The sequence below is a fragment of the Nerophis lumbriciformis genome, linkage group LG19 (assembly GCF_033978685.3).
Source record: "Nerophis lumbriciformis linkage group LG19, RoL_Nlum_v2.1, whole genome shotgun sequence".
Lineage (NCBI taxonomy): Eukaryota > Metazoa > Chordata > Actinopteri > Syngnathiformes > Syngnathidae > Nerophis > Nerophis lumbriciformis.
In genome coordinates this window covers 14130620-14157403 of record NC_084566.2, presented here as the reverse complement: position 1 = coordinate 14157403, position 26784 = coordinate 14130620, and the positions used below count along the sequence as shown (strand labels likewise).

The 26784-nt window shown below is 37.4% G+C and overlaps 1 protein-coding gene across 7 annotated transcripts in view; it reads left to right on the top strand.

Moving 5' to 3' along the window:
* The window catches only part of LOC133618812 (phosphatase and actin regulator 1-like), a 105018-nt gene that overhangs the window by 35587 nt on the left and 42647 nt on the right, over positions 1-26784 (top strand). For all 7 annotated transcript variants that reach the window (XM_061979550.2, XM_072915189.1, XM_061979546.2 and 4 more), the window contains exons 2-4: positions 3255-3407; positions 21033-21113; positions 23776-23982. In XM_061979550.2, the coding sequence (XP_061835534.1) occupies positions 3255-3407; positions 21033-21113; positions 23776-23982 (441 nt within the window). The remainder of the gene's footprint in view (positions 1-3254; positions 3408-21032; positions 21114-23775; positions 23983-26784) is intronic.

Below are 26784 nucleotides of genomic sequence, written 5' to 3'. Positions count from 1 at the left end.
ATTTAAGTTAGACCTGGACAAATTAAGGCCCGAGGGCAATCCGGCAATCTGGCCCGCCGGACATTCCCAAATAATTTGTTTAGATCTTAAAGATGGAAACTGTAGCTGCCATTATGATGTGCAGTGATGTTTTCAAATGACTGTAAGTCTTGAACTATACAAAGTATTTCAATGGTTGGCTTTTGCATAATATTTATTAGTTACTATGGTAATCTAATTAGTTACTATGGTAATCTAATTAGTTACTATGGTAATCTAAGTCACAGCAGCTCAGACGAGGCACCAAGCAGTGTGGGTGGGGAGCGTTTCCAGAGCGGCCAGCCTGAAATGCGGGTGTCAGGGACAGACGCGGAAGGAGATTTTTAAAGTTCTAAAGCTTAGTGATATATCAGATATATCAGATTGTAGGTGGGTCTTTTTTACCTTTCGCGTTCATATTTTGCTGTTTGTTGCATTTTTGTTGCGTTTCGCTTGATTGTAAAATATGTCGATCGAGAAGGGGTGCGACATAAATTTTTTGTCAATATTCAATGTACCGGGCTAGGATAGACTGACCATACGTCCTCTTCTCACCGGACATGTCATCTTTTGCGGGGCTGTCCGGGCGGAGTTTCTTAAATGCCTCAAATGCATTTTGAGTTAGGGTTGCATGTATTTTCTATGTACGTTCAGGGTTAAGAAGGGGTTAAAAACAAAACAAATTGTGCGCGCAGCAGCATGCGTGAGGGAGGGGCAGAGACAGAGAGCGAGAGAGTTATGATAAACGTGCATGCGTCGCCAGGCTCTGCTTTTTATCCATAGATTTATCAGATTTAAAATTTTTATTATCTATAGCAGGGGTGTCAAAAGTGTGCCCCAGAGGACATTTGCGGCCCACAGCTAATGTTTTAAAGGCCCACGGCACATTCTAAAAATACTATTAAATTACAAAAACATAACAAAAGTGAAATAAAACAGTTTAAAGGTTAAATGTAATTTAGAAAAAGTTGCAATGTTGACTAATAAAACAAAGCTGTTTTTTTTTCTTTCAAACTGTCATTGCTCAAAACATAATATTGAAGCAAAATCAATGTTATTATGAATTATTGACCTATCCAAGGTTCAGATTACTTCACATCAAATATTCCACTAAGAAAGATATTTTTGGTGGAAGATTTTGCAAATTTGGTAAATAAATAACCCAAAAATTTATATTTTGTTGTTTTCTTACTGTACCGAAAATGAACCGAACCGTGACCTCTAAACCAAGGTACGTACTGAACCGAAAGTTTTGTGTACCGTTACACCCCTATAAATCACACATTCTTTATTTTCATATACATTCTGGGTGTCTTATTCAGTAAAAAAAAATAAAAATTCCATTTAGTTTTTTTAAAGCGGTCATAACGTTTTTATCAGACATTCAATCAGACATTATTGTGAGGTTTTGTATTAGTGTTCCTAAAAATAGGACCCAAGCTCTCATACTGTACAGCAGATTTTCACAGCTTACATGTATATAAGTTAAAGTTAAAGTACCACTGATAGTCACACACACACTATGTGTGGTGAAATTACTCTCTGCATTTGACCCATCCCCTTGTTCCACCCCCTGGGAGGTGAGGGGAGCAGTGAGCAGCAGCAGTGGCCGCGCTCAGGAATCATTTTGGTGATTTAATCCCCCAATTCCAACCCTTGATGCTGAGTGCCAAGCAGGGAGGTAATGGGTCCCATTTTTATAGTCTTTGGTATGATATATGTATACATAGATAGATATACCGGCCCCCAGACACATTTTTTTCTCTAAGTTTGGCCCCCCCAAATCAAAATAATTGCCCAGGCCTGATTTAAATGATATGTTTTAGTTGTGTATGTTTTAAGCATGGATACGAATAGCTTAGCACATAGGTGTGCTTATTCCACAAAGCTAATAGAATGCTGTTTTCAGCCTTAGCAAATAAACTGTATTTAAAAGAATTAGGGCTGTCAAAATGAATGAGTTAAAAGGGCACTGATGTCTAGAGGGTGCTAATTTTCCAGTGTATTTTACATGGTATATCCCGCCCTAAGTACATAACACGTGCATGCGCATTTGCTAAATAAATATAAATACTTAAATATCTGCTTGACTTAGGATTTTACAGCACACTACCCATCAAATTAATAAAAATGACAATACATTTTACAGTGTTCTTTACAGCATATTATTGTAAAATAAAATAAAAAAATGTTTGCTTTAAAAATTCTGTTGACTGAGCTGGCATATTTTTACTGTAAAATCTTGTTTTAACGGTGTATTACTATAAATGGAAAGACAGTACATTTGTTTTTACGGTACAAAAACTGGCAGCTAAATTGTCAGAATAAAAAAGGAACATGTAATGTTTTTCCATTAACTATATAATGTTGTAAAAACCAATGTAAATTTATTAGTAAAATTCTGGCAACTGAGCTGCCAGCTTTTTCTGTAAAAAACAAAACAGTCATACTGTTTTTATATTTACCGTAAAATGTCATAAGAAATAAAAAAAACACTATTTTACAGTAACATTTTGTAAATGTAAAGTTTTTACTGTAAAATCGACAGACTACTTAAAACAATTCATATAATTAATAATGAAATTCAGAGGCAAATTCATAAATGATTCACTGTTACAAGCGGCCCTCTGATGGCAGCCATAACTGCCATGTGGGCCTCAATGAAAACCAGTTTGATATCCCTGGTATAAACTATTTGTGTGTAGATTGATTTTCAGTCATCAGGTCAGCTAACATGGTTCACAAATGCAATTTTGATTTAAATTCAGCGACTGGGGAAGATAAGATAATGAGATGAGTTATAGTGCCTGTTGGTGATCATCCCCATGGAGGCAAAATTGAAGGTTTAATAGCTTAAATCAGTATGTTTTTGAGTGTACCATAGTTAGTACGGCTCCTACAGGGAGCTGATTGAAGGGAATGTGCCTAAAACTTTGCTATGAGCTATGATTTTTTTTCATGTTTTATCATACGCAACACTTGGAAAACTAGAAACGTCTTTAAAAAATGCCGTTTATTGGTAGATTTATGCACAGCACTGCAGTATTTGAGGCAAAGCATATGTCGTTTGGAGGTCTGGTATGAATGTTTGTTTTTCCAGGTCTTCCAGTTACTTGAGAATTCAGGAGGCGACTTGGCCCACATTCATTTCTGCTTGGACATTAGCTCTCTTAAAGTGCTGCATCCATCCCCTGTTAAGCCTCCTCATCATTCTTGTTTTTCTTCCTCCCTCACAGCTGAAGAGGTCGAAAGGCTGGCCGGGATGCGAGCCGAGTCCTTGGTTTCTCCCCCCATCCGCTGTCGAAGCAGGCTCGCCACTCTGGGACGCCTCCTCAAGCCCTGGAAATGGAGGAAGAGTAAGAGCGACAAATTCAAGCAGACTTCAGCTGGTATGTGTCACTTTTATTTTTGTTTGGAGTTTTAAAAAAAACTGTAGTTTCTGCAAAATGTAGTGTGCACTCTTATCAGAATGAGACAGCAGATGATATTAAATATTTTACAGTCCTGTCCCGTCATTTTCAAATGGTAAAACGTAAGTCAGCAAAGAGCTTATTGATGATATTGATCAGTCCTGTCCAATTTAGAAATACAATTGTCAATTTATCCTGTTTTTCAAAGATTCGCCATTTGTTAGCTAGTCTGTCACTACTAGCTAACATCTAAAAAAAATCTAAATCTGATATAATTCTTATAATTAAGGCAACACATGTGTCTATTAATAATGAAATCCAGAGGCAAATTCATACATTATTCGCTGTTACAAGCGGCCCTCTGATGGCAGCCATAACTGCGATTTTAGGTGCGCCTTATAGTCCAAAAAATACGGTAATTGTGTATTTCCCCTTTTAATGCTAATTATTTTATAATTTTTCTCATCAACTTATCTCTTTTGGCCACTCAGTTTTGTGCTTGGCAGAGGTAATACTACTGGAAAAACACATTTACTAGACTTCACCATTACGTCCGTGAGTTGATTGGCGTTTGAAGCCTCCGTCGGACTTCCTTTCCATCTCACGGTCCAGTTAATATGAGGGACGAGTGAAAGACACGCTCTCATGTCGGATGTAGCTCTGTCAGACTGCATCTTCTTAGGAAGCCAGAGACAAGCAGACCTGCATTTTGTCTCCACAGGACAGAATGTTCTAGTTCAGTTAGAATCCCTGCAGATGTCTTTCATGTGATCAAAAGAAGCGACAAATAAAAATAAAAAATAGGGCATGCAAGGTTTATTTTATTGTTCTATTTCTCAGAATGTAACTCTGCAAGAGTCGAGGAAGGGTGGAAAAACACACACCCTACTGTGTTGACAAACAAATGCATAATGTAAACCCTAAAGTTTGACTCTAAGTCAGATAACTTGAAGTTTCTCAAACAGCTCAATGCAATCTACAATACACTCACTTGAGGGGACTGAGGAGTACAAATGCGTGTAAAATTTGAACACGATTGGTTGAAACCCAAAACCAGTGAAGTTGGCACGTTGTGTAATTCGTAAATAAAAACAGAATACAATGATTTGCAAATCCTTTTCAACTTATATTTAATTGAATAGACTGCAAAGACAAGATACTTAATGTTCGAACTGAGAAACTTCGTTTTTTTTGTGGAAATAATCATTAACTTAGAATTTAATGGCAGCAACACATTGCAGAAAAGTTGGCACAGGGGCATTTTTACCACTGTGTTACATGGCCTTTCCTTTTAACGACACTCAGTGAACTGAGGAGACCCCTTTTTGAAGCTTTTCAGGTGGAATTCTTTCCCATTCTTGCTTGATGTACATCTTAAGTTGTTCAACTGACTTCGTTGTGGTATTTTTGGCTTCATAATACGCCACACATTTTCAATGTGAGACAGGTCTAAACTACAGGCAGGTCAGTTGAGTACCCACACTCTTTTACTATGAAGCCATGTTGTTGTAACACGTGGCTTGGCATTGTCTTGCTGAAATAAGCAGGGGCGTCCATGATAACGTTGCTTGGATGGCAACATATGTTGCTCCAAATCCTGTATGTACCTTTCAGCATTAATGGTGCCTTCACAGATGTGTAAGTTACCCATCCCTTGGGCACTAATACACCCCCATACCATCAAATGCTGGCTTTTGAACTTGCGCCTATAACAATCCGGATGTTTTTTTTTCCTCTTTGGTCCGGAGGACACGACATCCAGTTTCCAAAAACAATTTGAAATGTGGACTCGCCAGACCACAGAACACTTTTCCACTTTGCATCAGTCCATCTTAGATGAGCTCGGGCCCAGCGAAGCCGGCTGCGTTTCTGGGTGTTGTTGATAAATGGTTTTGGCTTTGCACAGTAGAGTTTTAACTTGCACTTACAGATGAAGCGACAAACTGTAGTTACTGACAGTGGTTTTCTGAAGAGTTCCTGAGCCCATGTGGTGATATCCTTTACACACTGATGTCGCTTTTTGATGCAATACCGCCTGAGGGATCGAAGGTCCGTAATATCATCGCTTACTTGCAGTGATTTCTCCAGATTTTCTGAACCCTTTGATGATATTACGGACCGTAGATGGTGAAATCCCTAAATTCCTTGCAACAGCTCGTTGAGAAATGTTGTTCTTAAACGGTTGGACAATTTGCTCACGCATTTGTTCACAAAGTGTTGACCCTCGCCCCATCCTTGTTTGTGAATGACTGAGCATTTCATGAAAGCTGCTTTTATACCCAGTCATGGCACCCACCTGTTCCCAAATAGCATGTTCAGCTGTTGGATGGTCCAAATAAGTGTTTGATGAGCATTCCTCAACTTTCTCAGTCTTTTTTGCCACTTGTGCCAGCTTTTTTTGAAACATGTTGCAGGCATCAAATTCAAAATGAGCTAATATTTGCAAAAAATAACAATGTTTTCCAGTTCGAACGTTAAATATCTTGTTATTGCAGTCCATTCAATTGAATATAAGTTGAAAAGGATTTGTAAATCATTGTATTCTGTGTTGGGCTTTGTATTTTAAGCCAGAAGTCATTGACCACTTGTCTAAACAAAATGTATTTTTCTGTATATCTATGTGCTTTTTTTGCTTTATATTGCAACATTCCCCCGTGGGCAGTATGACGGCCCTTTCTCTTGCCATTTTAATTCACAATGGTGTATATAAAAAAAAAAGGGAAAAAAAAAAGCCTTTGTTCTGTTTTGCACAATGCTGCGCTCTCCAAACAATTCACTTCCAGCTATTGTTTTGATTAGGAGCGTGATACACATTTAACTCAAGGGACCTTTTGAGTGAAATGTTTTATTCAGAGTATTAGTGCTTCCAGATGCATACTGTCACATATTATTATAGGAGATGCATGACGCCGTCTTCAAGAAGTGAAACAGTAAATGTAGCCAGAAGTTCGACATGTGACGCAGCAGTAATAGCTTACTTTAATGCAATTAAATACAATTAAAGGTGCATTGAGCCTTGTCTGTTCGTAATGTGCCAAATTGAACCCACATTTGAAATACATTTTTTAAGACTAAAATACAGAGGAAAAAATAACAAAAGATTTTACAGAATCAAAAGTGAGCTGGTTCATTCATCTCACAACTCATCATAGCAAACGCTTAGCTTCTTTCACAAAAGCCAACCCAGCCTATTGCCCCCATCAAAAGTGAAAACACCTCTCATATTTCAGCAACCATTTTCATTACAGTCAGAGTTAAGGGACAATAATACAAAACAAATTAAACATGGATATACCTGAGAGTAGTCAGTGTACAGCTTGTATAGATAGTGTTGATTCACTATACCCTAAAAATTACTTGACTTAAGTAGCAAGTGGCGGTTCCATGAGAGACATGAATTCCATTTGGTCATCAGGCCAAATGTCATTTATTTTAGTTACAGTGAGATGATATTGCAAAAAAACTATTTACAGATAAGCCGTGATTGACAGCCGCACTTGTATAAACTCACTGACGGACATGTTAGCTTAAATGCTAATATGAAAACAAGAAACATTAACGTATTTCCCCATTAAGAAATAGTATACCCCTATCTACAGTAAACTTGTATAGACACATTTCTGTCTGAGCAACTTAGATATCCAATTGTGCACATTGAACCTACAAGCTGTGCTCTCTTAGAGCCAAGTAGAGTTGTCTCGATACCAATATTTTAGTACCGGTACCAAAATGTGTTTCGATACTTTGCTAAATAACTTTGTTAAATAAAATGGCATTATTGGCTTTATTTTCACAAAAAAATCTTAGGGTACGTTAAACATATGTTTATTATTGCAATCAAAGAACAATTTTGTCCTTAAATAAAATAGTGAACATACTAGACAACTTGTCTTTTAGTAGTAAGTAACCAAACAAAGGCTCCTAATTTGTCTGACGTATGCAGTAACATATTGTCATTACCCATTCTATTATTTTATCAAAATGATAAAGGACAAGCTGTAAAATATTATTATTGATCTACTTGTTAAATTAATGTTAATATCTGCTTATTTTCTGTTTCAGCATGTTCTATCTACACTTCTGTTAAAATGTAATAATCACTTATTCTTCTGTTGTTTGGATACTTTACATTAGTTTTGGATGATACCACAAATTTAGGTATCGATCCCATACTGAGTAGTTACAGGATCATACATTGGTCATAATTTAAGTTCTTGTGTGTACAGAGATGTATTTCCTGAGTTTATAAATATAATATGAATTTAAAAAAAATTAAAAATAAAGATTTTGGGACGATAAAAAATATTGATGTAATCATAGTAGTATCGACTAGATACGCTCTTGTACTTGATATCATTACAGTGGATGTCAGGTATAGATCCACCCATGGCATTTGTTTACAAACCCCGTTTCCATATGAGTTGGGAAATTGTGTTAGATGTAAATATAAACGGAATACAATGATTTGCAAATCATTTTCAACCCATATTCAGTTGAATATGCTACAAAGACAACATATTTGATGTTCAAACTGATAAACATTTTTTTTTTGCAAATAATCATTAACTTTAGAATTTGATGCCAGCAACACGTGACAAAGAAGTTGGGAAAGGTGGCAATAAATACTGATAAAGTTGAGGAATGCTCATCAAACACTTATTTGGAACATTCCACAGGTGAACAGGCAAATTGGGAACAGGTGGGTGCCATGATTGGGTGTAAAAGTAGATTCCATGAAATGCTCAGTCATTCACAAACAAGGATGGGGCGAGGGTCACCACTTTGTCAACAAATGCGTGAGCAAATTGTTGAACAGTTTAGAAAAACCTTTTTCAACCAGCTATTGCAAGGAATTTAGGGATTTCACCATCTACGGTCCGTAATATCATCAAAGGGTTCAGAGAATCTGGAGAAATCACTGCACGTAAGCAGCTAAGCCCGTGACCTTCAATCCCTCAGGCTGTACTACATCAAAAAGCAACATCAGTGTGTAAAGGATATCACCACATGGGCTCAGGAACACTTCAGAAACCCACTGTCAGTAACTACAGTTGGTCGCTACATCTGTAAGTGCAAGTTAAAACTCTCCTATGCAAGGCGAAAACCGTTTATCAACAACACCCAGAAACGCTGTCGGCTTCGCTGGGCCTGAGCTCATCTAAGATGGACTGATACAAAGTGGAAAAGTGTTCTGTGGTCTGACGAGTCCACATTTCAAATTGTTTTTGGAAACAGTGGACGTCGTGTCCTCCGGACCAAAGAGGAAGAGAACCATCCGGATTGTTATAGGCGCAAAGTTGAAAAGCCAGCTTCTGTGATGGTATGGGGGTGTATTAGTGCCCAAGACATGGTTAACTTACACATCTGTGAAGGCGCCATTAATGCTGAAAGGTACATACAGGTTTTGGAGCAACATATATTGCCATCCAAGCAACGTTACCCTGCTTATTTCAGCAAGACAATGCCAAGCCACGTGTTACATCAACGTGGCTTCGTAGTAAAAGAGTGCGGGTACTAGACTGGCCTGCCTGTAGTCCAGGCCTGTCTCCCATTGAAAATGTGTGGCACATTATGAAGCCTAAAATACCACAACGGAGACCCCCGGACTGTTGAACAACTTAAGCTGTACATCAAGCAAGAATGGGAAAGAATTCCACCTGAGAAGCTTAAAAAATGTGTCTCCTCAGTTCCCAAACGTTTACTGAGTGTTGTTAAAAGGAAAGGTTATGTAACACAGTGGTGAACATGCCCTTTCCCAACTACGTTGGCACGTGTTGCAGTCATGAAATTCTAAGTTAATTATTATTTGCAAAAAAAAAATAAAGTTTATGAGTTTGAACATCAAATATCTTGTCTTTGTAGTGCATTCAATTGAATATGGGTTGAAAAGGATTTGCAAATCATTGTATTCCGTTTATATTTACATCTAACACAATTTCCCAACTCATATGGAAACGGGGTTTGTACATTGTGACGCCAGTGAGCTATTGTATCCTCCTACGGTGTGTAGTGAAGCATGTTTAGCTATTCCTCGTCCTGCAGGGATGATACTTGTAAGAAACTTGCTTTATTTGTCGCCATGGAGGCGAGGATTAGTGATTTAGAAGTAGCTAAAACACTGCCGATGGATGTCAGCTGCTAACTAAGCCATGTTTTAAAGCACCTCTTGCTGAGGGCGTTTCAGTGTTATAACTTCACCTTCATCGTTAGTTTTTAAGCCAAAAGGCGCCCATTCTCCCTTTTCTGTCTACACACTGTCTTCTTGTAAGTACTCTGTGATTGTGTGCTGCCGAACATGCTCCTCTGCTCGTAAAACCAGCAATGTCACGACGACGCGCCGTCATGCCTGTTAAAAAAAAAAAAAAAAAAAAATCTGGCGAACCTGTATTTTTTAGAGTATAGTACCGTTTTTACTATACTAGTATACCGTACAACCCTAGAACAAAGTGATCGGTCTATACTCGGAAGACTATGACCAGAGGTGTTTTTAGGGTGTGTTCAAAGACCGCCGAACACAGTAGGACACCACAACGCCCGCCAGAGCACGTGTATCAGTTAAGCATTTAGAAACGCAAAACAGTGGGCCTATTTATTTTAGGTATTTTAAAATAAATCAAAGGCTTTCCGTGTGTTTTAAACAATACTGCGATAATGATAACAGTGATCATTTTAGGCACAATACCAATGTTATGGAATTTTCATATCTTTACATCCCAATTTGCAGCACAAGACTAAAGAAGTCATAATCTAAATAGTTATTTTAAAAAAACCTATCGTAATCATTCTAGTTATGTAAGCTTTATCGATGGGACTGATCTCATCATCCGTATTGACTCGAGTTTGAACCCCCAGTCCAATTGATCCGCGCTAAAATGGAAACTGGCACATGATCCTGTGCTGCGTGCAACCTCATCAACGCTGAGATGAACGATTATGAGAAAACAAATGCTCTCATTAGATCTTCAAGACTTGCATTTGTACATCTTGAGTCGTTTTTATTTCACATCAACTTCATTGTGTTCAACAATGTTGCTGATGGTGATGCTTTCCTGCTGATTACATGATTATGAGTCTGACTGTGAATGTTATTAAGCATCTCTGGATTGGTGACGATGCCCTTTACCTGTTGAAGTATATTTCTTTTTTACAATACAAATAATTTATTATAGTACTTTTTCTTTCATTTAGATTACCATGAGCTATGCCTGCAAAATATTGTGAATTCAGAAGTCTATCCTGACATGCATTAGAAGCACTACATTTTTTTAAAATGTTTTTATTTAATTGTAATTTTTTTTTAATAAATGTTTTTTTTATTGCTTTTATTTATTTTCCTATGATACTGTTCTTAGTCTTTGATTTATTTTTTACAATTTTTAATTTTGTCTACTATTTGTGCACTTTCATTTTTGAAGTTGTTCTTGATGTATTTTATCAATTAATTGACCACAGCTGTGACTATTTAAGTGCATCACTTCCTGGTGAAAATTGCACACTGATGAAGACATTGTCGAGACCGGTCTGTGTTTGGTAGCGCCTGCGCAGTTTGTATTAAAATTATTAGAAGGACTCAAGTGTTGCTGGCCTTGCTTTTTCTTTATCTGCCCACCTGACCCCAATGCAAAAGATTAAATTGGCCTTTCCGTTAAATCGATTCCATTTGCTTTTTGAAGATCTCTCAAAATAAACTTTATTTAGTAAGAAACACTAAATAGGGCTTCTTAACTTGAGATAGGCTCCAGCACCCCCGCAACCCCGAACGGGACAAGCGTTAGAAAATGGATGGATGGATGAACTTTTTGACCTTGGGGGCCCCAACATTTCCACTACACAGGGACGACATTTTTTCTAATAGCATGTTGACATTAAGCACATGTTTTTATATTGTATATATATTTTATATTTTTTGTTTTCAGTCAGTGTATGTTTTGGGATTTGAATTTTCTTTTCATAAATGGAAATTAAAAACATCAAAAAACAATTGGTTCACTTGAATTTTGTTTCAAAACACAGAACATTGAAAAACAGAGCGCTTTTCTTTGTTGGTGTTAAAAAAGCAATAAACAAATATAAAAAAAGGGTTTGATTTTTATTTTATGTTTCATAAAAGAAAAACGACGATTCTCTGTAAACAGAAACGGAAAAACCATCCAAAACGGATGTTTTTTCATATTCTGACACCGGAATTTTTATTTTCAAAGTAAAAGCAAGGATACTACCGTATTTTCCGCACTATAAGGCGCACCGGATTATTAGCCGCACCTTCAATGAATTACATATTTCATAACTTTGTCCACCAATAAGCCGCCCCGGATTATAAGCCGCGCCTACGCTGCGCTAAAGGGAATGTCAAAAAAACAGTCAGATAGTTCAGTCAAACTTTAATAATATATTGAAAACCAGCGTTCTAACAACTCTGTCCCAAAATGTACGCAAATGTGCAATCACAAACATAGTAAAATTCAAAATGGTGTAGAGCAATAGCAACATAATGTTGCTCGAACGTTAATGTCACAACACACAAAATAAACATAGCGCTCACCTTCTGAAGTTATTCTTCATTCGTAAATCCTTCGAATTCTTCGTCTTCGGTGTCCGAATTGAAAAGTTGCGCAAGCGTGGGATCCAAAAATGGCCGGCTCCGTCTCGTCAAAGTCATCGGATTCAGTGTCGCTGTTGTTGTGCAGCAGTTCTGTGAATCCTGCCTTCCGGAAAGCTCGGACCACAGTTGTGACCGAAATATCTGCCCAGGCATTTACGATCCACTGGCAAATGTTGGCGTATGTCGTCCGGTGCTGTCTGCCCGTCTTAGTGAAGGTGTGTTCGCCTTCGGAGCTGTGTGAAAAAAGCCACCCGGCCTCTTCGCGTAAACTTCCCTTAACCACTCGCTCATCTTTTCTTCATCCATCCATCCCTTCGAGTTAGCTTTTATGATGACGCCGGCTGGAAAGGTCTCTTTTGGCAAGGTCTTCCTTTTGAATATCACCATGGGTGGAAGTTAGCATGGCAAGCTAGAACCACAGTGAAGGATGACTTCTCATTCCCTGTGGTGCGAATATTCACCGTACGTGCTCCCGTTCCACAGTGCGGTTCACAGGAATATCAGTTGCTGTGAAATACGGTAGTAATCCGTGTGCGGATGGAGAGATTGCGTCTTTTTATGAACCGGATCCTTGTCGCTTTGTAGGAGCCATTTTGTGGTCTTTACAGATGTAAACAGGAAATGAAACGTACGGTGATATCCGCGCGTTTTTTCTTCTTCTTCCGGGGGCGGGTGGTTGCTTACAGTAGAAGAAGAAGCGCTTCCTGTTCTATGGGGGCGGGTGCTTTCCTTGGCGGTTGCTTGCGTAGAAGAAGAAGCGCTTCCTGTTCTACCGGGAAAAAAGATGGCGGCTGTTTACCGAAGTTGCGAGATCGAAACTTTATGAAAATGAATCGTAATAAAGCGCACCGGGTTATAAGGCGCACTGTCAGCTTTTGAGAAAAATTGTGGTTTTTAGGTGCGCCTTATAGTGCGGAAAATACGGTACAGTACCTGTGTGCCTGGCTAAAATTTATTTGCAGCTCTACCCAAAAATTATTTTGGACATGGCACAACAAGGACCAACATGTACAGAAACTGAAACTGAAAAACAGACCAAAACGTATGTGTTTTCATATTACGACACCAGAACCGGAAGTAGCGATTTTTAGACAAAATCCCTTTTTATTTATTCACCCGGGGATAGGTTGATTGGCAACACTAAATTGGTCCGAGTGTTTGAATGTTGTCTATCTGTGTTGGCCCTGCGATGAGGTGGCAACTTGTCCAGGGTGTACACCGCCTTCCTCCCGAATACAGCTGGGATAGGCCCCAGCACCCCCTTACGACACAGAGCGGGACAAGCGGCAGAAAATGAATGGATGGATGTGCATATAGATATCTGTAGGTGTCAGTCTTTGTTGTGCCATGTCTAAAACCTTTTCTGTGTAGGACTCCAAATACATTTTAGCCATTCACACTACACCTCTCTCGGTTTTCCCGCCTGTCCTTGGTAAGTCCTGTTAAACAGGTGGGCCTGCAAGAAAACATATTTATCTTACCTACTCAGTGGCCTAGTGGTTAGAGTGTCTGCCCTGAGAACGGTAGGTTGTGAGTTCAAACCGAGTCATACCAAAGACTATAAAAATGGGACCCATTACCTCCCTGCTTGGCACTCAGCATCAAGGGTTGGAATTGGGGGTTAAATCACCAAAAATGATTCCCGGGCGCGGCCACCGCTGCTGCCCACTGCTCCCCTCACCTCCCAGGGGGTGATCAAGGGTGATGGGTCAAATGCAGAGAATAATTTCGCCACACCTAGTGTGTGTGACAATCATTGGTACTTTAACTTTAACTTTAACTTTAAGGTACTGTAGTATCCCTGCTTTTATTTTGGAAAAAAAAAACTTCCGGTGTCAGACTTTGAAAAAACATCCGTTTTGGTCTGTTTTTCCGTTTTTTTACTGACTATCTTAATTTTTATTTTATGAAATATAAAATCAAAATCAAATTGTTTTTTATATTTGGTTATTGCTTTTCAACAAAAGATGTTCTTTTTTGTGTTTTGAAACGAAATTTCAATAAACTAATCGTTTTCTGTTTTGTAATTTCCATTTATGAAAGGAAAATTCAAATACCAAAACATACAAGGTCCGTGTACTTTCCGTTCATTCTATTTCCAATTCTGAAAAAACTAAATTAGGGCTGTTTTTAGATTTTTATTATATATGGCAGATTTTAAAATTAAAAAAAGTTGATTCTCATAAAAATATTGCCATAATAATGGATTTTGTTTTCCTTTATGGATTTTTATTTTTGCAGATAAACACAAACATCGAATATGTTCATCCAAAATGCAAAAATGCATGGTTATCTGCGTGATGACAAATTGAACCAAAAGCAGTATTTTAGCTTTTCCTTTGCGTTTAGCATGTTTTTAGCATAATATCTTTTGGTTCGTGTACCTTCCATTTTCAATTCTAAAACGCAAATCAAAAAACTAAATTAGGGCTGTTTTTCGATTTTTATTATATGTGGCAGATTTTAAAACAAACAAAAAATGGTTGATTTTTATTAAAATATTGCCATTAAATTGGATTTTGTGCTGTTTTCCTTTTATTGATTTTTATTTTTCCAGATAAACACAAGAATCGAATTTATGTTCATCCAAAATGCAAAAATGTGTGGTTATCTGTGTGATGACAAATCGAACCGGAAGCAGTATTTGAGATTTCCTTTGTGTGACGTAACGGTAATATCTTTGGTCCGTGTACCTTCCGTTCATTCTATTCCAAATTACCTAATGCGAATCCAAAAACTAATTTCGGGCCATTTTTTCTATTTTCATTTCTGAAACAAAAGTTGGACAACTATTTAATGAGACTTTTTTAAAAGGACAATAGACTCCTGCTGAACAAATATGTTACCGTTATGCTAAATTCAAAGGAAAAGCTAAACTACTGCTTCCGGTTCAATTTGTCATCACGCAGATAACCACTCATTTTTGCATTTTGGATGAACATATATTCGATTTTTGTGTTTTAGCTGGAAAAAAATAATAGTAAAAGGAAAACGGCACAAAATCCAATTTTATGGAAATATTTTAATGAAAATCAACCCTTTTTTGTTTGTTTTAAAATCTGCCATATATAATACAAATCGAAAAATGGCCCTAATTTTATTTTGTGCCTCAAAAGGGACAAGCGGTAGGAAATGGATGGATGGATTTGCGTTTAAGAATTGGAAATAGAATGAACGGAAGGTACATGGACCCCTTTCTATTATTTATTTTATTGATAATCTCACACAACACACATACTCACTCATATTCAAAACAACATTATTGCGGTGCTTTGGATATTGAATGTTTTTTTCATGTTAATGCCTAAGCTTCTCATTGACAAGACTATATGATAGTTTTTAATGCTCACTTTTGTAACGCTCAAGTTCAGATAATTGCCTAAGGAACCGCAACAAAAACCTCTGCTTGGAGCCTCGGGGCTTTGCTCGGATGTGCTCTGACTATCTGGGTCACTTCGCAGCGGAATATATTTTCTCTCTAAGTGTAGCGTTCTCAGATCAATACAGGCTGCGCTCAGATATGCCAGTTTGATTTAGTATGCCCTGAGCCCAGTCTCTGATGAGCGTCTAATCCTCTCATCTCTGTACAGATTGAGAGGCTGCGGCATTCGTCCGACACTACTTGGGCCCCTGCGCTGAAACGTGGGGTGTCCCAAAATAGAACTTTATTTTGGGCCATTCTCTGATTAACACAATTTTACTGGCAGACATATTTGATACTGATGGGCTTTTAGTAAGGAGTTGTGTCACAGCACAGTTAAGTTTATTTTTGTAATTATGTGCACTGTCCTTTTGTCATGTCTTTCTACTTTTCTGATGAAATTGCTTGCAATTCTGAAAACCCTATTGATGCATCTATTTTTGTGTGGATTAACTCTTGACTCATAGCTTGGTTGTTGCACCAATTACCTTTTTTTTTAATGACACAATACCTGTGAAATCTGAAAGACGTATCCTCATTTAGGCTTTTGACTTAATGGGGTTGCATAACTGTCATTGTGTCATTCAGTTTTGACTGATTACTTTTCATATTGGATGAAAACCAAGTATAATCCCTGAATTTACTACAGTGCTGACCATCTGGTGTCGACCTTTACCCGGGTTTTCCTGACTCATGCCCCTACTGGGTTGTAGTAGAAATACGTGAGTACCGTATTTTTCAAACTATAAGGCGCACTTAAAATCCTTTCATTTTCTCAAAACTCGACAGTGCGCCTTATAACCCAGTGTGCCTAATGTACAGAATAATTTTGGTTGTGCTTACCGACCTCGAAGCAATTTTATTTGGTACATGGTGAAATGATAAGTGTGACCAGTAGATGGCAGTCAAACATAAGAGATATGTGTAGACTGCAATATGACTCAAGTAAACAAAACACACAAATTTTACATGTTCCATTGAAAATATAGAACATTACACACGGCGCTCAAAAATCTATCAAAATGTTTTAGTACGACTTTGGTAAGCTATGAAGCCGCACCACTTGATGGATTGTATTCTGCTTCAACATAAGAGTAATATTATGGTGTGTGTATAAGGTAAGACATATTATCTGGTGCTTTGTTTCACAATATTATGCAAAAGCATCTTTACTTACCTTCTGGTACCTGCTGATTTGGGATCTGCATAAGTTCTGAAAATTTTCATGCATCCGCCTTTGTAGTCCGTGCCAACACCGTAGTCGATAAGCTTCTTCTTTTTCTCTATCTTCTTGTTATGGGACATTCATCCTCCGCTGTTGCCATTTCTAATATAAAGTAGTGTAAAGTTCTTACTTATATCTGTCAGTAAACTCGCCATGAAAGCGCTAAAACATACCGGTGTAGTGAGTTTACATTATTCACCCAAGGAACTTTAGTTATTATAGAGTTCCGGTCAGACGTTTTTTCACGGGACACATTTCCGGCGTTGTTGTTGCACTATTGAGCCACGGATGAGAAGATGCTGCTCCGTTGTTGATTGAAGTAAAGTCTGAATGTCATTAAAACAGTTAGCTCCATCTTTTGACACTTCTTCCACCCCCGTCCTTGCACGCTACAACAAAGATGACGGGGAGAAGACGCTGTCGAAGGTGAGCCACGTAAATAATACCGCCCACAAAACGGCGCATCCTGAAGCGACTGTCAGAAAGCGACTTGAAGATGATCTGTAAAACATAATCTATGCAACATTTTGACCAAAGAACCAACATTACATGTTATGTAGACCACAAGGAGTGTTTTACATTTAGAAAAAAAGAACAATATGACCCCTTTATTGCGCCTTGTAAACTAGTGCGCCTTTTGTATGAAAATAGACCCGCTCATCGGCAGTGCGCCTTATTATCTGGTGCGCCCTATGGTCCGGAAAATACGGTACTAGCAAACGGGGCTCCCAACAGGCGCTATTGTGTGTCCAAATCGCTGCCGTTGTGTGCTTGGGCAGGACACTTCACCCTTGCCCCCGGTACTGCTCACACTGGTGAATGAATGATGAATGAATGATAGGTGGTGGTCAGAGGGGCCGGAGGCGCAAACTGGCACCCTCGCTTCCGTCAGTCTACCCCAGGGCAGCTGTGGCTACAAATGTAGCTTACCACTACCAGGTGTGAATGAATGATGGGTTCCCACTTCTCTGTGAGCGCTTTGAGTATCTAAGAATAGAAAAGCGCAATATAAATCTAATCCATTAGACCATGCACCTGGTAACTACAATGTTACTTGAATATGGGTGTTAATTGGAGAATAGTTGTTTGCATCTACAAAGCTTTAATATGGATTTTGAGGTGCTTGAATTTGCCGTTTAGATATTCTTTTAATGATTATTAAATCCATAGTGACCCAGGGCGGCATGGATGTCCAGAATGTAGTCACAGAGACTGAGCAGCTCGGCAATATGTAAACCACACATACAATCTGTGCCATGTTGCAGCTCATCCTCGTTAGTTCTTCTTAATTAGTTGCAATGCAGAGCTAGATTTTTGGAACAAGAAATGTGATTTCAGCCTTCAGTCCTTCCGATTGAAGATGGATGTTAAGTGCCTCCACGTTTAACGGCTAAAAATAGAAGCACACAGTAGCTACAGTATGGGCCATTTGGTGCATAATGCAGTGCTATAAAGTGTTGTTGGGATAGTTCTCTTTGCTTTGTGCTTTTAGCGCCTCTGTCAGTCAAGGCTCTGTTTTTTTTTTTCTTCAATTTGATTAGGTAATGAGTACCGCTTGCTTTGTAGAATTTTATCATGTTAACAACACAATGCAGCATTTGAAAAGGTTCCTCAAACTAGCAAGGCCAATGAATTAGTCTTAAATGTGCAACAAGACCAGAAAATCGTTAATTTTAGTTTTAGATCCAACAACACAAAATTGTTACATTTGGTAATTAATCTTTATGTAATTAATGGTGTATATGTCAAAAAATACCAATACTGTAGTAGTATTGGCCACTAAAGGATTAAAAGAGTGTAAAAGAGACTAAAGGGTGTTGTTTCATGTTCATGTTCTTGTTCACACTGCAGGTCAATTCTGATTTTTTTGCCCACATGCAATTTACATCGGATTTTTTTTTTATGTTCGTGTGAACAGTGCAATTCCAAATTTTTCATATCCGAGACAGCCTTATTCGTATGTGGATAAAAATCGGATATACTGTACAGGCCAAATGTTTAGGCACACCTTCTCATTCAATGGGTTTTCTTTATTTTCCGGACTATTTACATTGTAGATTGTCACTAAAGGCATCAAAACTATGAATGAACACATGTGGAGTTATGCACTTAACAATAAAAAGTGAAATAACTGAAAACATGTTTTATATTCTCGTTTCTTCAAAATAGCCACCCTTCGCTCTGATTACTGCGTTGCACACTCTTGGCATTCTCTCGATGAGCTTCAAGAGGTAGTGACCTAAAATGGTTTTCACTTCACAGGTGTCATAGTTTTAATGCCTTCAGTGACAATCTACCGGTACAATATATATAGTCATGAAAATAGAGAAAACGCATTGAAATGAAAAGGTGTGTCCAAACTTTTGGCCTGTACTGTATACAGGGTGGCACAGGGGTTAGTGCATGTGCCTCACCAAAAGAAGGTCTCGAGATCTTTCTGTGTGGAGTTTGCATGTTCTCCCCGTGACTGCGTGGGTTTCCTCCGGGTACTCCGGCTTCCTCCCACCTCCAAAGACATGCACTTGGGGATAGGTTGATTGGCAACTCTAAATGGTCCCTAGTGTGAGTGTGAAGGTTGTCTATCTGTGTTGGCCCTGTGATGAAGTGGCGACTTGTCCAGAGTGTACCCCGCCTAACGCCCGAATGCAGCTGAGATAGGCACCAGCACCCCTCGCTACCCCAAAAGGGACAAGCGGTAGAAAATGGATGGATGTATACAGTATGCGATGCATCCTCATCGTGAACGCTCTTGCGCTCAGGTCGCATTCATCCGGCCAGAACGTAATTAAAAAGCGACAAACGTCATAATTATTCACCAAAATAGACGGTTACCAAAGAAATAATTAACAACTGCGCAGAAAACGGGTGAAAATAAAAGTTCCACCACTCTTCAAGCAGACATCAAAGCAAAATATCCCATAAAACAGCAGGAGCCAAAATACTTCAGAAAATGTTGACTTTCATTGCACAAAATCCTTAAAATTGCCACAAATGTGCCAGTACTGAGACCGACTAGAGTGGAAGCCATGTTTACTTCCGTAAACATTGCAGTGCGTGCAACGTCATGACGCCATGTCCGCATGTGGGTCAGATTGCATTCACATTAGAAATAACTTTATTTTGTAATGTGAACGGCCACTAAAAACATCGGATTTGACAAAAAAGTCTGATTTTGACATCCAACCTTGCAGTATGAACATATCCTGATGTTAAAAATGTATTTAGGCCATTAACAGTTTTTATACTTAAGCTATGAAAATATTTGATTTATAATCAATGATTCCTACATTACAGAAATTCATTTATCACTGTCAATTGGGAACCAATTAACAGTGATAAATGAGGGACAACTGTATTCCATCAATTTGTTGAATTGAACACTTTAAAAAGCAGGTCTGGACTACAGGCAGGCCAGTCTAGTACCCGCACTCTTACTAAGAAGCCACGTTGTTGTATCACGTGCAGAATGTGGCTTGGGATTGTCAGGCGAGTCCATGAAAAAGACGTTGCTTGGATGGCAACATATGTTGCTCCAAAACCTGTATGTACCTTTCAGCATTAATGGTGCCTTCACAGATGTGTAAGTTACCCATGCCTTGGGCACCAATACACCCCCACACCATCACAGATGCTGGCTTTTGAACTTTGCGCCTATAACAGTCTGGATGGTTCTTTTCCTCTTTGATACGGAGGACACAACGTCCACAGTTTCCAAAAACAATTTGAAATGTGGACTAGTCAGACCACAGAACACTTTTCCACTTTGCATCAGTCCATCTTAAATGAACTCAGGCCCAGTGAAGCCGGCGGCGTTTCTGGGTGTTGTTGATAAATGGCTTTCGCTTTGCATAGTAGAGTTTTAACTTGCACTTACAGATGTAGCGACAAACTGTAGTTATTGACAGTGCTTTTCTGTCCCGTGTGGTGATATCCTTTACACACTGATGTCGTTTTTTGATGCAGTACTGCCTGAGGTATCGAAGGTCACGGGCATTGCCACTTACGTGCAGTGATTTCTCCAGATTCTCTGAACCTTTTGATGATATTACGGACCGTAGATGGTGAAATCCCTAAATTCCTTGCAATAGCTCGTTGAGAAATGTTGTGGGCATCAAATTGCAAATGAGCTAATATTTGCAAAAAATAACAAACTTTACCAGTTCGAACGTTAAGTATCTTGTCTTTGCAGTCTATTCAATTGAATATAAGTTGAAAAAGATTTGCAAATTATTGTATTCTGTTTTTATTTACGATTTACACAACGTGCCAACTTCACTGGTTTTGTAGTTTGTTTGTCTGATATTCTGTTTGGAAAATGCATGATTTTAGTTTGTCTTTCCTTCCCCACTCATGCAGCCTTGGAGAGGAAGATGTCCATGCGACAGAGTCGAGATGAACTAATCAAGAGAGGAGTACTAAAAGAGATCTTTGAAAAAGGTGAGCTGCCTCATATCTTAAGTGATCCGATCTTCAGGGAGCGGGCGATCTCAAGTTTTGTCCGTGTCTCAAAGATGAAACCAGCAAGGAATATGTGGTCTTTTAGTTATTCATTTCTTCATTAATCAATCTGCTCTGAATTGCACTCTTCAAGACTCACGCAAGGGGAGCTAGATAGAAACTTTGATTAAAACACATTTTGCAAATGCTTTCATGTTGATTGGAAGTGCCTCGGACAGCTTTTATTATCAAAGCTGAGCATAATTTAAAGTGGTTACCAGCATACAGTATGTGTTTTTTAGCGTAGACTCTTCAAATAAACAGTTGACCTAAAAAAAAAAGTATGATTCAAAGTAGAGCCGTGCATTAATACAGTGGAAGGCTGTCGGCTTTGCAAGAAATGAAGACACTTTTAGCTAACTTGTCACGTAGGGAACCTTATTTGACACTCAAACCATATGCATCACTTCACGCAGAAGAACCGTGTAATTTTCCTCACCTAAGCAGAAAGACAATGACAATAACGGTTTATGTTAAATTAAAAGTACTGTATATTAGACTGGTATTTAGATTTTCATAAAGCATTATATTTTTTCGAGTGGCAGGGAACTTGCATTATGTCTTACGTAGGAGTATTAAGGTGACCCTGAAATGGAAAAATGACCAATACTTCTGAAGGAAAAATGTCAAAATATTATGAGAAAAAACTTCCAATTTCATATGAAAAAAGTGTAATTTTGGCAGAATAATATAATTATTTAATTATTATTATTTAATTATTATTAATTAGTATTTCTTTTCTTTGACTTTTAAAAAAAATTTAAATTTTTTTTATTTATTTATTTTTTAACATTTTTCCTTAAAAAGTGTTTTTGTGAAAAACAAAATTAAAAATATAGCTATTTTAATTTGTTCCTCATATTTTTCTTTTATTTTCAGTTTGGCCTTAATCTTAGTGAATATATTTTCTTATCAAAAAATATATAATATATATAAATACATAATATAATAAATATAATTTAAAAAAAAAAAAGGAGATTTCTAAATATTTCCATGAGTGTCGCATCATAGAAGTACAAATAAGTCTTAAGGTCTCACTAAATGGAATTACTTCTGGTGTAAAAATGTCAAAATATTATGAGAAAAATCTTCCAATTTTATATTTAAAAAAATGTGTAATTTTATAGAATAGTATAACATATTGAATTAGGTTGTACTATTATTACAGGTATCATTGTATACTAAAATCTTATTTTTATTTCTGGAAAAAAATTATTTATTTTCTTTGACTTTTTGGTTATTTAAAAACTTTTTTTTTTTTTCTTAAAGAAATTAAATTGTTTTCGTGGAAAAAAATATAAATATATAGCTATTTTAATGTGTTCATATTTTTCTTTTATTTTTAGTTTGGCCTTCATCTTAGTGAATGTCTCTTCTTATAAAAAATATTAAAAAAATAAAATTTAAGTAGATTTCCAAATATTTCCATGAGTCCCATCATAGAAGTACAAATAAGTATTAAGGTCTCACTGAAATGGAAAAATTACCAATTTTTTGGAAGGAAAATTTTAAATGAGAAAAAACGTCTAGTTTTATATGAAAAACTTGTAATGTTATTTTTTTTATTAGATTGTACCAATATTACAAGCATCAGTGTATACTTGGATAAAGGTAAAATCTTTTTTTTTTTTTTTGGTAAATGTCTTACTTTTCTTTGACTTTTTTTTATTTTTAATTATTATTATTATTTTTTTTTTTCTTCAAAAAACCATAATTGTTTTCGTGAAGGAAAAAAAAATATATATAGCTATTTTAATTTGTTCCTCATATTTTTCTTTTATTTTTAGTTTGGCCTTCAGCTTAGTGAATATATATTCTTATAAAAAATATATAATAAATACAATTTATAAAAAAAAAATAAAAAAAAAATTAAAAAAAAAGAAGTAAATTTCCAAATATTTCCATGAGTGTCCCATCATAGAAGTACAAATAAGTATTAAGGTCTCACTGAAATGGAAAAATTACCAATTTTTCTGAAGGAACATTTAAAATGAGAAAAAACTTCCAATTTTATTTGAAAAACTTGTCATTTAATTTAATTAGATTGTACCAATATTACAAGCATCAGTCTATACTTGCATAAAGGTAACATCTTTCTTTGATTTCTGGCAAATGTCTTTCTTTTGTTTCATTTTTTTTCTTAATTTTAATAATAAAATTGTTTTGTGGAAAAACAAAATAAAAAAATACATCTGTTTTAGTTTGTTCCTCCATATTTTTATTTTGTTTTCAGTTTTGTTTAATCTTAGTGAATATCTCCTCCTAAAATTAGTATAATAAATACATCTTAAAACACTTGGAAAGCAACTACTGTGTCTCCAAGAAGGCATTTTATCAGTGCCCTACTAAATGAATCCTAATGTGCCATGTTAAAAATAGAAATGAATCTATAAAGGGGTGAAGACAACATTTCCAAAAGATATCCTGTAAAATGGGCTGCTGGGTTTTAATCAGCTTTAACTCGTTACTACTTTTTGAGGGGCGCTTGCCTGAAAGCCAAAGCCTGTAGACGTCTCCCCATGACTGTGCTACTGAGTAAACATGCAGTAGCCATGCAGTATCTCCACAAACCATACCTTCTCTGTTTGCTCCCTCTGCTTAGCAACTGTTGAGGTACGATCTTCGGTTGACGGCGGCATCTGTACTCAGGAGCCCTCACATAAGTCGTCCATGACCCGGGGCCCTAAGAAGTCTGTCACCTACTCAAGTGACCTTCAGGATAACCAAGCTGTCAAGCCGCCGATGTACCACAAGCAGCCTCCAGCGCTCCCGCCCAAGCCTTTCTCCCGTATGCCGAACCATAGCACAAGTGAGTTGGAACTTGAGGGTAAAATCCCACTATACACATGTTCTGACATAATGTAAACGTTTACCATTTATAACCCTAATAGCTAAAAAGAACATGTACCATATTTTTCGGACTATAAGGCGCACTTAAAATCCTTCAATTTTCTCAAAAATCGACAGTGCGCCTTATAACCCGGTGCACCTAATGTACTGAATAATTTTGGTTGTGCTTACCGACCTCGAAGCTATTTTATTTGATAAGTGTGACCAGTAGATGGCAGTCACACATAAGAGATACATGTAGGCTGCAATATGATGGCAGTAAACAACACCAAAATTGTATATGCTCCATTGAGAATATAGAGCATTACACACGACGCTCAAAAGTCTGTCAAAATGTTTTAGTACGACTTTGGTAAGCTATGAAGCCACACCGCTTGATAGATTGTACTGTGCTTCAACATAGGAGTATTATTATGGGGTGTGTATAAGGTAAGACGTGTTATCTGACCATTTGTTTCGCAATATTATGCAAAAGCAACGTTTCTTACCTTCTGGCACCTGCTGATCTGTATTTGGGATCTGCATAAGTCCTGAAAATTTGCATACAAAAATAATCTTTATCTCAAAAGAAAAAAGAAAAAAAAGGTTCAAGATGTTAATCATAATTATTGTTATGTGTACTTTGTGAACACTTGTAGTTTGAACAGTCTCTTAAACTGAATCATATTAGTGCTTTGTTTGATTTCTATGGTTAATCCATTCCATCATTTAATTCCACATACGGATATGCCAAAGACTTTCAGTGTTGTACGAGCATACAAATGTTTTAAATTAGACTTTCCTCACGAGTGCTGGCTACACTGGGGAACAGCGGTTCACTCATCTCCAAAATATGACAAGACACTACACCGGTGGTCTTCAACGGGGTTACTTGTTTTTTTTAATTTGCCTGCAAATATGGGCCATGAGCAGAATTTGATCTGGAGCCCACAAGATAAAAAAATCACACTTTTTTATCAATGTGCAACAATATTTATACTTTCTGAAAATCAAACTTGAATAGCATTAAATACATGTTTTGTATTAGAGTTGTACGATATACCAGTACTGGTATAGTATCGCGATACTAATGAATAAAAAACGGTACTATACTCTGTTTGAAAAGTACGGGTTCGCCATTTTTTTTTTTACAGGCATGACGGCGCGTCAAGTCGTGACATTGCTGGTTTTACGAGCAGAGGAGCATGTTCGGCAGCGCACAATCACAGAGTACTTACAAGCAGACACAGTGTGTAGACAGAAAAGAGAGAATGGACTCATTTTGGCTTAAAAACTAACGATAAAGGTGAGGTTACATTAATAGTAAATTAACTAGTGGATTAATAATACATTTTTACAGTTTGTCCTTTATAATGTTGACAAAATAATAGAATGATAAATGACACAATATGTTACTGCATATGTCAGCAGACTAATTAGGAGCCTTTGTTTACTTACTACTAAAAGACAAGTTGTCTAGTATGTTCACTATTTTATTTAAGGACAAAATTGTTCTTCGATTGTAATAATAAACATATGTTTAATGTACCCTAAGATTTTTTTGTTAAAATAAAGCCAATAATGCAATTTTTTTGTGGTCCCCTTCATTTAGAAACTTGTCAAAGTATCGAAATACAATTTGGTACCGGTACCAAAATATTGGTATCGAGACGACCCTATTTTGTGCTAAAGCCAATTCATAGGAAAACATTTTTAACATCAAAACATAAACTTTTTCACCTTCCTAAATCTATTCGGACCAGGTTTCAAACATACTGCCGTTATATTTTGTGACGAGCAGAGAGCCAGTATTTGTGTTATGGGAATTTTGTCATAATGTTCTGATCAGGAACGGAGCAGGAAGCGGCGAGCAATACAAGGTGCTCTGTCATTCCTAAAGGGCGTACCTAGTGAGCAGATAAATGGAGGTAGAAGAGCGCTTTCAGTCAGCTAAATGCACACATTTAGCCACATGCAGGAGTTGTTTTCAAACAGGGCACCCGTTTATTCACCTGTCCCTCCAGTGAGGAGGACCTGCCCCTATTGCTACTGTGCCAATCAGGAGGATCGGTCAGGTTCCCAGTGTTTGGGTCAGGGGGAATAAAGAACACTTTGTAGCTTGGCAAAAAACACCAGCAGAAGAACAGAGCCTACCCTCCACATAAGAAACCACAGATTAACAAGGTACATTTAAGACCAGTTTAGTTCAAAACGGTTTACAGGTATACAGGCAAAAAATATGACTAAATAGTGTTGAAGCTGAATTTTCCTTTGCAATTTTATTTTATTGACCATTTATTTACTACTCAGTGGCCTAGTGGTTAGAGTGTCGCCCCTGAGATCGGTAGGTTGTGAGTTCAAACCCCGGCCGAGTCATACCAAAGACTATAAAAATGGGACCCTTTACCTCCCTGCTTGGCACTCAGCATCAAGGATTGGAATCGGGGGTTAAATCACCAAAAATTATTCCCGGGCGCGGCCACCACTGCTGCCCACTGCTCCCCTCACCTCCCAGGGGGTGAACAAGGGGATGGGTCAAATGCAGAGGAAAACATTTCACCACACCTCGTGTGTGTGTGACAATCATTGGTACTTTAACTTAACTTACTTTAAGAAACACATTTATTGTTATTATTAATTGTTAGTGTAGTTAGACTTTATTTTAGCACCATTATTTTTCATCAGTTCATTTGAGTCCCTTCTTGTGCAGTGTATTTGATTAGTATTTTTTTTTGTATTCTGTCTGACCCAAGCCTTGATGAAAATCTTTGCGAATAACACA